Below are 13636 nucleotides of genomic sequence, written 5' to 3'. Positions count from 1 at the left end.
TAATATCGTCAGGTGTACTACTCTCTGTGGAGGAGGCTGCTCAAGGTTTTCTGGTGGCTGGTGGTGGCCTACACCATGCTGGTCCTTATCACCATCTATACCTTCCAGTTTGAGGACTTCCCTGCCTACTGGAAGAACTTCACCGGCTTCACTGAAGAGCAGTACGTTCCCCCCCACCTCACTCTGTGGTCAAGACTAATACACACTTTCTTATTAGATTTGTCATTATGTTTGTTGATGAAGTGGTCTCTATTAACTAGAGGTCGACCGACTATGATTTTTCAACGCCGATATTGATTATTGGAGGACCAAAAAAAGCCGATGCCGATTTTATTTATTTATTTGTAATAATGACAATTCCAACAATACTGAATGAACACTTATTTTAACTTAATATAATACATCAATAAAATCAATTTATGTAACGGCTTTCTTCCGCTGAAGGAGAGGAGGACCAAAATGCAGCATGGTTAGTGTTCAACATCTTTAATATATACGAGAACACTACAAAATACAAAACAACAAATGTGAAAACCGAAACAGTCCTATCTGGTGCAATGACACAAAGACAGAAGACAACCACCCACAAAACACCCAAAGAACATGGCTGCCTAAATATGGTTCCCAATCAGAGACAACGTGCCTCTAATTGAGAACCAATCTAGGCAACCATAGACATACAAAACTACCTAGAAAGGAAACATACCCCATAAACATACAAAACCCCTAGACCAGACAAAATACATAAATCAACCATGTCACACCCTGACCTAACCAAAATAATAAAGAAAACAAAGATAACTAAGGCCAGGGTGTGACAATTTAGCCTGAAACATGTTCAATTTGGTTATAATGCAAAAACAAAGTGTTGGAGAAGAAAGTAAAAGTGCAATATGTGCCATGTAAGAAAGCTAACGTTTAAGTTCCTTGCTCAGAACATGAGAACATATGAAAGCTGGTGGTTCCTTTTAACATGAGTCTTCAATATTCCCAGGTAAGAAGTTTTACGTTGTAGTTATTATAGGAATTAAAGGACTATTTCTCTCTATACGATTTGTATTTCATATACCTTTGACTATTGGATGTTCTTATAGGCACTTTAGTATTGCCAGTGTAACAGTATAGCTTCCATCCCACTCCTCGCCACTACCTGGGCTCGAACCAGGAACACATCGACAACAGCCACCCTCGAAGCAGCGTTACCCATGCAGAGCAAGGGGAACAACTACTCCAAGTCTCAGAGCGAGTGACGTTTGAAACGCTATTAGCGCGCACCCCGCTAACTAGCTAGCCATTTCACATCGGTTACACCAGCCTAATCTCGGGAGTTGATAGGCATGAAGTCATCAACAGCTGCTGGCAAACGCACGAAAGTGCTGTTTGAATGAATGCTTACGAGCCTGCTGGTGCCTACCATCACTCAGTCAGACTGCTCTATCAAATCATAGACTTAATTATAACATAATAACACACAGAAATACGAGCCTTGGGTCATTAATATGGTCGAATCCGGAAACTATCATTTTGAAAACAAAATGTTTATTCTTTCAGTGAAATACGGAACCGTTCCATATTTTATCTAACAGGTGGCATCCCTAAGTCTAAATATTGCTGTTACATTGCACAACCTTCAATGTTATGTCATAATTACGTAAAATTCTGGCAAATTAGTTTGCAATGAGCCAGGCGGCCCAAACTGTTGCATATACCCTGACTCTGCGTGCAATGAACGCAAGAGAAGGGACACAATTTCACCTGGTTAATATTGCCTGCTAACCTTTCTTTTAGTTAATATGCAGGTTTAAAAATATATACTTCTGTGTATTGATTTTAAGAAAGGCATTGATGTTTATGGTTAGGTACACATTGGAGCAACGACAGTCCTTTTTCACGAATGCGCACCACATCGATTATCTGCAACGCAGGACACAGTAGTTATAACTATTGATTATGATTGATTGATTGATTGTTTTTTATAACATAAGTTTAATGCTAGCTAGCAACTTACCTTGGCTTCTTACTGCATTCGCGTAACAGGCAGGCTCCTCGTGAGGCAGGTGGTTAGAGCGTTGGACTAGTTAACCGTAAGGTTGCAAGATTGAATCCCTGAGCTGACAAGGTAAAAATATGTCGTTCTGCCCCTGAACAAGGCAGTTAACCCACCGTTCCTAGGCCGTCATTGAAAATAAGAATGTGTTCTTAACTGACTTGCCTAGTTAAATAAAGGTGTTAAAAAATTTAACAAATAAAAAATTCGGCAAAATCGGCGTCCAAAAATACCGATTTCCTATTTTGTTATGAAAACTTGAAATCGTCCCTAATTAATCGGCCATTCCGATTAATCGGTCAACCTCTAATATTAACATCAATCTGGGTTAATGGATGTGGTTTTTCCTGATTAATCAGGAATTCCTAATTATCATTATCATCTTCCGCACCAATTTCCGCACCAGTTTTTCCAGATTTCCTATGTTGTCCTGGTCACTCCAATCTGTGTTTGAGGTGCACAATGAGTATAGTAGAAACCTCTGGAAATTAAAGCGAGTCCTGCTCATCTGTCTCCCTGCAGGCTGGCTGACATCGGCCTGGAGACCTTTAAGCTGACCGAGTTGTTCACCAGCATCCTGATCCCAGGCTTCTTCCTCCTGGCCTGCATCCTGCAGCTGCACTACTTCCACAAACCCTTTATGAGGATCACAGACCTGGACCACGTCACGCCCATACACAGGTATACTCCTCTCAGGCTCCTCAAACACTGTATGACTCACTGCCAGACAGAGGATAATAAATAATATGCTCCTCAAATGCCCACGTAATCAAGTCCATAGTAAATGAGAGTTCAACCGTGTGCCGTCCATCTCATTTAACGTCACTGCCGGACAGAGCCGTTGTCCACCTCTGCAGAAACAATATCCTATATGATGACACTATTTTGATCCCACAGGAAGAGGAACAGGCACAGACCAGAGGTCCGCCGCTGTGATGATGGGGCTGTGTTTGAGGAGGATGACCTGGTGACGGATCTGAGGGATGACGAATCAGAGGAGGATGGTGAGCACTGATGATGTTGTGCTGGATTTGTATAGTGCTTTTCTAGGGCCCAAAGACTGCTTACAATTGTAGAAAAAAAAACAGTAGAAGGCAAGAGTTTGTGTATATGTGGCATGTCTATAATGATGTCTCGCTCTCTTTCTCTCTGCTGTACAGAGATGATGCCCAGTAAGTGGGGTTTGGTGATGAACAGGCTGATAGTTCTGTTCAGGAAGTTCTCTGACACGCTGACCCAGATCCAAGTGTTAATCTGGAGGGTCCTGGAGCTGCACATCCTCAAGATGGTGGCCTTTTTCGTGGTCTGGGTAGCTCTGGGAGAGGTCAGTAGTCCACAGCAGTCATCTGTTAGTCTATTGTGCACCGTGTGAATTTGGAACCAAGCCCACTTTTTCTAAACGGCCTCCCTCTTTGTCTGTCTCTCTTCTCTCTCTATCTCTTTCTTTCTCGTTATTTGTCTCTTTCTTTCTCCTTTCTCGTTCTTTCTCGTTCTTTGTCTCTCTCTCTCTCTCTCTCTCTCTCTTTCACCATCTATATCTCTCTGTCTCAGCCGTCTGTGATGAACCTGGTTCTGGTGGTGCTCTGGGCGTTTGCCATGCCCTACACCCGCTTCCGCCACATGGCTTGCTGTCTGTCCACCGTCTGGGTCTGCATCATCATTGTCTGCAAGATGCTCTACCAGCTCAGCATCGTCGACCCTGTGGAGTACTCCAACAACTGCACTGTGGTGAGTCACCAGTCTGGAAAGACTTTCATCTGTGGAGTACTCCAACAACTGCACTGTGGTGAGTCACCAGTCTGGAAAGACACACAGACAGTGGAGTACAGATGAAAGTGTACAGAGCTATGCTCTCTGTTTATATTGATAGCATTCTCACACCCCTGCTGCCAGCGTTCTGCTGAGTGCACGCTGTGCTAGTATTTACCCCTGGTGAGAAGCTAATACCTTGGTGCTAATTACAGGCAGTTTCATGTGTGAATTCTGTTGACGTGTTTAGTCTCCCTGCTTTATGGCCGTTTAGAGGAGAACAGCCTTTTGTTTATTTTTCTGTGATTTGCAGCGAGACGTTTTGGCTACAGTTCCTGTCTCATATACACTCGCTCCCTCCCTCTCTCCATTTCTTTCTCTCTTTATTTCTTTCTTTCTCTCTCTCTCTCTCGCTCCATCTCCATTTCTCTTTCTTTCCATCATAGCCCTTGGCCAATGAAACCAATCTGAAAGATGCTGAGGTCCTGAACTCCACTCTGTACAGAGAGCCTGTCGACCCAGCCAACTGGTTTGGCTTCAGGAAGGATGCCACCGTGCTGGGCTATAGCAAGGTGAGATCAATGCTCTTCGGGACAGTCTTTTGACTGTGATTATAAGGTAATGTCATTGAGCTTTGTTCGTCGTCATGATACATGTTTTTTATATATTTGTACTTGGCAGGGTTGGGGTCGATTTCAATTCCAGTCAATTCAGGAAGAACACTGACATTTTTTTTTATTCGAATTTTGTTTACCTTCTGAATTGACTGGAATTTAAATGGAATTGACCCCAACTTTGGTACTAGGTCAAATATCAAGTGGGCTGGACCTAGCTCATGCTGCCGTGTTTGTGTCCTTTCAGAACCACCTGCTGGTGCTGATGCTGCTGGTGTTTGAGGCCACAGTGAACCGCCACCAGGACCACCACTACAGGCAGCAGCAGAGGTCCCCTCCCCTCATCCCAGCCATCTTCCCCCAGGCCACCAGAGACACCCTGGACCAGGGCCTGCTGGCCTGCATCAAGTACCTACTCAACTACAGCTTCTACAAGTTTGGCCTGGAGGTAGGCCTCTTGCTGCTGTTTGGAGTTACTATTCAAAAGCATGTTGGTGTATTTCTCTATGCTTTTGGGTTCCTCTCATATTTTCCATGTCTTTTTCTGTCCATGTGTCATTCCAAGATCTGCTTTCTGATGATGGTGAATGTGATTGGCCAGCGGATGAACTTCCTAGTCATAATCCATAGCTGTTGGTTGGTGGCCATCATGGTACGGCGTCGCCGGGCGGCCATCGCTCAGATCTGGCCCAAGTACTGCCTGTTCCTCAGCATCTTCATGATCTACCAGTACATACTGTGTGTGGGCATTCCCCCTGCACTCTGTATAGGTGAGTGGGGTCCATTAATCTCCACGTATCACCATTGTTGCTAGCTTCCTAGTAGCTATACAAGAACATTACCTTCTCAACATCACCGATGTCCACCCCTCTATAGACTACCCCTGGTACCTACAGTACCTGACAGTGTATCTTCCTCTATAGAATACCCCTGGTACCTACAGTACCTGACAGTGTATGTCCCTCCCTCTATATACTTCCCCAGGTACCTACAGTACCTGACAGTGTATGTCCCTCCCTCTATAGACTTCCCCAGGTACCTACATTACCTGACAGTGTATGTCCCTCCCTCTATAGACTTCCCCAGGTACCTACAGTACCTGACAGTGTATGTCCCTCCCTCTATAGACTACCCCAGGTACCTACAGTACCTGACAGTGTATGTCCCTCCCTCTATAGACTACCCCTGGTACCTACAGTACCTGACAGTGTATGTCCCTCCCTCTATAGACTACCCCTGGTACCTACAGTACCTGACAGTGTATGTCCCTCCCTCTATAGACTACCCCTGGCGATGGAACACCCCCGTCATAATCAACTCAGCACTCATCAAATGGATCTACCTCCCAGACTTCTACACCATCCCCAACTCCAAGAACCTCATTGGTCAGTCTCTTTCCTCATCTGACCTCAGTGATATTGTGACCTACTAAGGCTACGACCTGTGTTTTACCTCAAAATATCCTGGTCATAGATGCATAATATAAAAAATTGTTCATTATTAATTTGACGATGTTCTACTGTAGCGTTCCTCCTGTCTGATGCTGATGGTTGTGTCTGTATCTGGTCCCTCCAGCGGACTTTGTCCTCCTGATGTGTGCCTCCCAGCAGTGGAAGGTGTTTGAGGATGAGAAGAGGGAGGAGTGGATGGTTCTGGCTGGGGAGAACACAGACGACCCTAACCCCATGGACGATCGACCTTTCAACCCTGCCCCCAACTTCATCAACTGCAGGTACTGTATGACCAGACACCGAGAACAACTGACCTAACAGCAGCTATAACCACACTCCTCCTCTTCATACCCTTCAGGCATTATTATGAGGGGCGGTAGTTTTTCCTGACTATGCGACCTGACCAGGAAAAACTCTGGGCACTAATTATTATACATCCTCAACTACACCTACCAGTTTACAGTATCAACATTAACTCTCATCTCTCTCTCCCCCTCTCCTCCAGGTGTTACCTGGACATGAGCAAGGTGCTGGTGTTCCGTCACATGTTCTGGTTTGTCTTGTCGGTGGTGTTTGTGACCGGGGCTACCAGGATCAGTGTGTTCGGCCTGGGCTACCTGCTGGCCTGCTTCTTCTTCCTTCTCTTCGGCACCAAGCTGCTCAGGAAGCCCTCCCGCACGCGCCTGGTCATGTGGGACTGCCTCATCATCTACAACGTGGCCGTAATCATCTCCAAGAACATGCTGTCTGTGAGTGGCTATGCACCTCGCTGTGGACAACCACATACTGCAGCCATACGCCTATACAGGGTGGTAATAAACCTGGTTAGGTGAACTGCTATGCTTGCATACATTTTAAGTGAGAGTGTGTGTTGTCCCCAGATCTTGGCCTGTGTGTTTGTGTTGGAGATGCAGAAAAGCTTCTGCTGGGTGATCCAACTCTTCAGTCTGGTCTGCACAGTGAAGGGTTACTATGACCGTGAGTACTCAACACATACAGATGGATACAGTTCTTTTATCTCTATGAGTGAACACACGTCACCCTCCAAATTGGCAGGAAAACAATGATAATATAGAATAACCATAGCGGACTTTGTATGCTTGTGTGTGTGTGTGTTTATCCTACAGCTAAGACTGTGAGCGATAAGGCGTGTACTCTGCCTGTAGAGGAGGCAGGCATCATCTGGGACAGTATCTGCTTCTTCTTCCTCCTGCTGCAGAGGAGAGTGTTCCTCAGCTGCTACTTCCTGCACGTGACAGCCGACCTGCAGGCCTCTGCCCGCCAAGCCTCCCGGTGAGCACTGGTCTCCACAGCACCCCCTGGAGGGCACCCTAAAAGCCACGACATTCCCCTGCAACTGCCACAGAGTTTTGTATGTACTGAATGGAAACGTTATGTTGACCTGATGTTTGATTGTGACAGGGGCTTTGAGCTGTTCAGGGCCAGCATTGTGAAGAACATGCGCTTCCACCAGGAAGTAGAGAAGAAGTCCCTCTCGCAGCTCAAGAGATCGTGAGTAACCATAGAAGTGACCGCTTTCCGTGTTCTCAACACATTGAGCCATTCCTCATGTATCAAGTTAAAACAGGCTAATGAGAGAGCCAGATTTCATAACTAGCCCATAGCCAAGAATGGCCACTAGCAAGGCCAATAATCTCCCTCTACATATGTCTGATGAATGTGACAGCAGATGGACGATCTCTGGAAAACACATGTCCAAAACCAAGACTGTAGTGTGGTCAAGTGCCATATTATGTGACTGCTTAATCATATACAACTAATGTAGAAAAACTGAGAGAGGAATGAGAGCGAGAGGGTAAAGTAGTCAGTGCATGAGTCATGATGACATCAGAATATGTCTGCCCTTCCCCTCAGGATGGAACGGATCCGCTCCAAACAGGAGAAGTGTAAAGAGGGCCGTCGGAAATCGGACACCAAGGCGGATCCGGCATCAGGTACTCAACTTCATTACTTTGTACTGATCCGGCAAGCATGAAATGAGCCTTGGTTTGGACTTGTGCGCTCACTGTCACGAATCATCCTATTAACCATTAATACATTTATTCAAAGTAATTCAACAACCCATCTCTACGGATGATGGTTTGAGGGTGGTTGTATTTGCTGTTTGGTAAAGCCTGAGGCCCTTCATCTCACCCCACAGAGCCACAGAGGGAAAAGAGAAGCCACAAGCGTGGCAAGAAGTGGCAAGAGCCCTGGCTGGACCATGCTAAAGGTTTGCTCCATGTCCCACCACTATATAGACCTCTGTCAGTGTATATGTCAGTGCCAGACTGACTTTCTCCATCTCTACAGTATCTGACCCCACACTTATCTCACACCAAGTGCTTCAGTGGATGTGGATGTGTTTGTGCATGCAGCTGCTTGTCGTGTGCCCGTATGTGCATGTTCCAGATGTGTCTATTAGCATCCATGTATATAATATTGTTTATGTGACTGTGCACACTCTATCCTCTGTAATGGAATTGTGTCTGAGAGACTTCTTCTAGTAGGTCATCCAGTCAGTTAGAATCACGTCATTACCCGAGGTTGGGCTGTGTCCCAAGATGCCCTTAGCTCAAATAAAAGACCTTCCATCTGTCTGCCTCAGGAGGTCCGGAAATTAGATCTGTCTGGGCTCTTTGATATTGAAATAGGAGTATTTTTCTCCTGTGGTGAGCTGCATCTGATGTCTTCTGTCAGTAATGGGGAAATGGTTGGCTGAGCTGGCCTTAACTGTTTACATGCACTGTCAGAAATCTGGAAAAGTTTTCCTTAGGACCGAACCAATCAGAGTTTGTCAAATAGTTTATTAGCAGACTTATAGTGTTTCATAATGGACAAGATTTTATACATTGGGTTAGTACCCATATTTATCTAAACTTTTTGAATTGCAGGTGCAGTCCAGTAAAGGATTGTAATCTTCCGGTCTTTTTGGCCTGTCTTTCCCCACATCTGTTTTCATTATTTCCTTCCTCAGACAGAACTTCATTGTCCAATGCTGCAAGTCAGTTTCCTTAGTTTCTGTACAGTTTGAAAATCAGACACTAAACACTCCTGGGTTTGAAGTGGTCTCAGTGTATATGAGTTATGAATAGTTGTACTTAGGGCTGTTGCGGTGACCGTATTACCGCCACACCGGTGGTCACGAATCATGAAGGCAGTCAAAGGTAATTGGGCTTCTCCAAGCTCTGATGCGGCTGATGGTCATTAGTAGCCTACCAAACTTGATAACTGCCTAGGACTCAGCACTCTATTGTCCCTATAATCACTCTGACATCAATGCAAATGTGTACGAAAATCAAATCAAACACTTCATGTGAGCCCATGAGCTCATGTTGCGCAACATTTCTATAGGCAATGCAATTGCGTGAGAAATCAGAGTGATGGCCTCTACTAAAAAGAGGAGGTTCCCATCAGCTTTCTATAGGCTAGGCCTGCTATATTTATTTCTCAACGTTCCTAATATTAAGCACATTGTTTATCTTTACAACAGGAGTATAGCCTACCTGGCTGGCATGAAAATGAACCACCGGAAAAGCGTCCTCCAAGTGCACAGATTACTTGTGTGATAATGGTCCATTCTAAATCAACAAATTTCACACATATATTATTTATTATATGTAAAGACAAGATAAAATCAAGAATAGTCTGATGGGTGACAATATATATTATCACTTGTGAATGATGCCCAGCATAAGAAACTGACTTTTTTTTGTGACTTCTAATTATAGTCACACACCTCATGTAGCCTAGCCCATAGGCCTATATGTTTTGTATCACAACTAAAGTGGCCAAATAACTTCTTTAAGCACATTAATCCGCTTTACAAGGGGTTTAGCGCCTAACTGGCATACATAAGCCTACTACCATGTGCGCATTGCTGCGCTTATAAACTGTCCCAGACTATGTTTGGAATATGTATTTCTCGCACAGAATAGAATAGGTTGACTTTTGTACTATGGGGATAGTATATTGACATAGGTGGGTGCTTTTGCAGTTAGGCCTATTCATCTTGTTGACTGACGAAAAGTAAATGTGGACAGATCTGCCAATATCTTCAATATGCACCTCGGAATTGGATTAGGACGCGCGCGGTTGTGTCCCCGATATGTCTGTCTTCACTTGTAGCCTGTGAGAAAGAGACGATCACATGATGGAGAGCCATGTGAGTGAGAGGTGCTTCTTAAAGATCTTCCACTTTTTTAAATTTTTGGGCCTAAAATGACATACCCAAATCTAACTGCCTGTAGCTCAGGACCTGAAGCAAGGATATACATATTCTTCATACCGTTTGAAAGGAAACACTTTGAAGTTTGTGGAAATGGGAAATGAATATAAGAGAATATAACACATTAGATCTGGTAAAGTTAATACAAAAAAAAAAACGTGTTTAAAAAAATAATAATTGTACCATCTTTGAAATACAAGAGAAAGACCATAATGTATTATTCCAGACCATGCACAATTTAGATGGCAGCAGTGTATGTGCAAAGTTTTAGACTGATCCAATAAACCATTGCATTTCTGTTAAAATTCTTGTATCAAGACTGCCCAAATGTGCCTAATTGGTTTATTAATACATTTACAAGTTCATAACTGTGAACTCTCCTCAAACAATAGCATGGTATTCTTCCACTGTAATAGCTACTGTAAATTGGACAGTGCAGTTAGATAAACAAGAATTTAAACTTTCTGCCAATATCAGATATGTCTATGTCCTGGGAAATGTTCTTGTTACTTACAACCTCATGCTAATCGCATACGTTAGCTCAAGCCTACGTTAGCTCAACCGTTCCGTGGGGGACCCACCGATCTGCAGCACTCGGGTGAAGGGCACAACGCAGCACTCCGGGCCAAGGGCTTAACAGCCACTGGCCGCGAAAAGGCATGGATTTTTTTAGGGTGCGTTACAGTCACCAAAGTAGATGCAGCCGTGATATTCGAGGCATTATCAAGTGCTTGTCAAATTGTGAATGAGAGACTAATGAAGTGTGTACACCCTGCGCAAAAAAGACCCAAGCAGAGCTCATGCCTTTCAAGCTATTTATTTTCAAATCATCATTAGGGTCGCATCATGCAGCCTTACATTGTATTAACAATCAAAACATATAGCCCAACATTTGTAGAACAAATAAAGTTCCATTATTAACTCTAAATTAAGCATATAGGAGTACCTATTGATTTGTTAACTGCTCAACACATAATAGCCGCATATGTGCACTCCCTCAAATCCTTTTGAGAAAATATCCTTTCTATTTTATTCAACCTTGTTAAATTGTATTCTTCATACTATAAAGTAATATAAAAATAATGCCACAGAATTCTAAGCAAATCTTGTCTGCTAAATGAACTAGTGTAGCCCATAGCCGTTTAGCATAGCCAGATCAAGACCTTAAATAAGGACAGCTCAGAGTATGCTATTCTGTTTTTCTGAATAGACTAGATTTTCTTCATATCATGCTTCTTTAGACCTGTCTAAAATAAATAGAGGATTTATTTTGAAGGTGTATGCTATATTACATGGAGTTATTAGACTTTTTAAAATGTAGATTCTCCAAAGTTCTGCATCAGTGGCTTGTGTGGAAGCCAGGAGATGCTGAGTGTGTTTATGTTAATTCATCGTCAATTACCGTGAGACCGACAGCTATTTGCTTTACAATCACCGGCTGACTAAATTTCGTGACCGCCACAGCCATTGTTGTACTACCAGTAAATGCATTCACTACCCATGGTCTGTCCTGTCCCCATGTATTGATATCATCTGGATGGTTTCTGTTTACCTTTGCAGTGTTGCATTCTGGGGATTACTACCTGTTTGAGTCGGACAGTGAGGAGGAAGACGAACTGTTTTCAGAAGAAAAAAAGCCTCAGAAACAGACTGCCTTTCAGGTGAGTTCACCTTACAGTTAATCAACACAGCCTCTGCCACCACAGCATTTTCACACTGCTAAAATGCACTGAAATGTGCAAAAAGAAACAATATTACTCAAAATACTCCAATGTTTGCTTTTCATAATGCAGTATTGAAGCATGTTAATTCCTCCTGCCTCCCCCTGTGCCCTCAGCTGGCGTACCGGGCGTGGGTGACCAGCGCCAAGGCAACGCTGAGGGAACGTCAGGAGAGACAGAAAGAACAGAGGAGGCTGGAAAGAGAGGAGAGACGGCAGAGGAAACAGGACAGTTCTCCAGCATCAGGTCAGAGTTCACACACACACACACACACACACACACACACACACACACACAGTGATTAACTTGTTGTTTTTTCTGTTACAGGTCATGAAGGTAGTCTTGAATTTGAAGAAAGCATTTCACATGAAGAGATCGACGACAATGACGAACTTGATGGAGAGGGCTCAGGTATTTTGGGGTTTATTTAATGATGTAGGTTACATATTTTGGCCACTATATTCCCAGTGCCATTTATTCATTAAGTTTCACACATTTTATTGTCTGTATGACCTAGTGCAATGTAATCTCATGCTGTGCTATAGGGAAGGCAGACATTGTGCAGAGGATCCTGGACGTCCTCATGTTGCTGTGGGTCGTGTTCTTGGCCATGGTGGATGGCCTAACAGAGTGGCTCAACCTCATCACCAAGCAGTACGTGGACACCTCCACCGTGCTGTGCAACGAACGCTACCACCTCATACACAATGTCAGCCAGGTCAGTTATAAGGTACCTCCCACAACTAGAAGTCATCTACTTCTAGTGGGGCCCTGTCCCAGTATGACCAGTGATGGACCCTAACCCTGTAGTGTTTAACAGGGATCTCTGAGGGAGCCCATGGAGGATCAGCTGTCCCAGGGCAGTGAGAGCCCCACTATGGAGACCTGTCTGGGAGACATAGAGGGAGACACGGACCACGTGAATAGAACCAGTGCCACCAGGTTGGTGAAGGTGATGGCCCATTTAACCTATTGGGCACATTAATATTGAATATCTCTTTCGAGGGAGGAACAGAATAGAATTTAACAAAATTTATATGAAAAAAATGTCATTTTCTTACTAGTTTGTAATCATCTACACTGAACAAAAATATAAAGTGTTGGTCCCATGTTTCATGAGCTGAAATAAAAAATCCCAGAAATTTTCCATATGCACAAAAAGCTTAATTCCCCTCAAAGTTTGTGCACAAATTTGTTTACATCCCTGTTAGTGAATATTTCTCATTTGACAATATAATCCATCCACATGACAGGTATGGAATATCAAGAAAATTATTAAACAGCATGATCATTACACAGGTGCAACTTGTGCTGGGGACAATAAAATTAGCCGTTTTGTCACACAACACAATGCCACAGATTAGGGCCTAATACATTTATTTCAATTGACTGATTTCCTCATATGAACTGTAACTCAGTAACATCTTTGAAATTGTTGCATGTTGCGTTTATATTTTTGTTCAGTATAATTGTCAGTGTTGAGTGTTATTGCTGACCTGTGTGTTATGTTGTAGTGGGTTGGAGCTGGTGGAGCTGAGCGAGCGTGAGCATCACAGCGGCACCACGCTGTGTTGTTCAGAGCCCACTCTGGAGCTGCTGGGGGTGGAGCCAGAACCACAGCACAAAAGCCGCTACCGCCACTCCAGGACCGCCAGCGAGATGCTCACTGACCGGTACTGACATAAACTTCCCAGAAGACCTCTACAGTTGACATGCTACAGACCCCAGCTTCTAGCCTGATCGACTCAGACTGCCAACTGTCCCCACGTATCAGCTTGTGTATGTTCTGCTTGTATGAACTGTACTGACCCCGATGTCTCTATACC

General features: G+C 43.9%; 1 protein-coding gene across 1 annotated transcript in view; it reads left to right on the top strand.

Moving 5' to 3' along the window:
• The window catches only part of LOC110526294 (piezo-type mechanosensitive ion channel component 1), a 72265-nt gene that overhangs the window by 48989 nt on the left and 9640 nt on the right, over positions 1 to 13636 (top strand). The window contains exons 14-35 of the mRNA XM_021607119.2: positions 13 to 161; positions 2570 to 2728; positions 2945 to 3051; positions 3208 to 3371; positions 3599 to 3775; positions 4243 to 4368; positions 4658 to 4858; positions 4976 to 5180; positions 5691 to 5795; positions 5986 to 6142; positions 6367 to 6610; positions 6743 to 6839; positions 6989 to 7154; positions 7284 to 7373; positions 7737 to 7816; positions 8023 to 8094; positions 11650 to 11750; positions 11927 to 12056; positions 12138 to 12221; positions 12356 to 12528; positions 12631 to 12752; positions 13325 to 13483. Of these exons, the coding sequence (XP_021462794.2) occupies positions 13 to 161; positions 2570 to 2728; positions 2945 to 3051; positions 3208 to 3371; positions 3599 to 3775; positions 4243 to 4368; positions 4658 to 4858; positions 4976 to 5180; positions 5691 to 5795; positions 5986 to 6142; positions 6367 to 6610; positions 6743 to 6839; positions 6989 to 7154; positions 7284 to 7373; positions 7737 to 7816; positions 8023 to 8094; positions 11650 to 11750; positions 11927 to 12056; positions 12138 to 12221; positions 12356 to 12528; positions 12631 to 12752; positions 13325 to 13483 (3068 nt within the window). The remainder of the gene's footprint in view (positions 1 to 12; positions 162 to 2569; positions 2729 to 2944; positions 3052 to 3207; positions 3372 to 3598; positions 3776 to 4242; positions 4369 to 4657; positions 4859 to 4975; positions 5181 to 5690; positions 5796 to 5985; positions 6143 to 6366; positions 6611 to 6742; positions 6840 to 6988; positions 7155 to 7283; positions 7374 to 7736; positions 7817 to 8022; positions 8095 to 11649; positions 11751 to 11926; positions 12057 to 12137; positions 12222 to 12355; positions 12529 to 12630; positions 12753 to 13324; positions 13484 to 13636) is intronic.

The sequence above is a fragment of the Oncorhynchus mykiss genome, chromosome 6 (genome assembly GCF_013265735.2).
Source record: "Oncorhynchus mykiss isolate Arlee chromosome 6, USDA_OmykA_1.1, whole genome shotgun sequence".
Lineage (NCBI taxonomy): Eukaryota > Metazoa > Chordata > Actinopteri > Salmoniformes > Salmonidae > Oncorhynchus > Oncorhynchus mykiss.
This window is presented reverse-complemented; position numbering and strand designations above follow the sequence as displayed.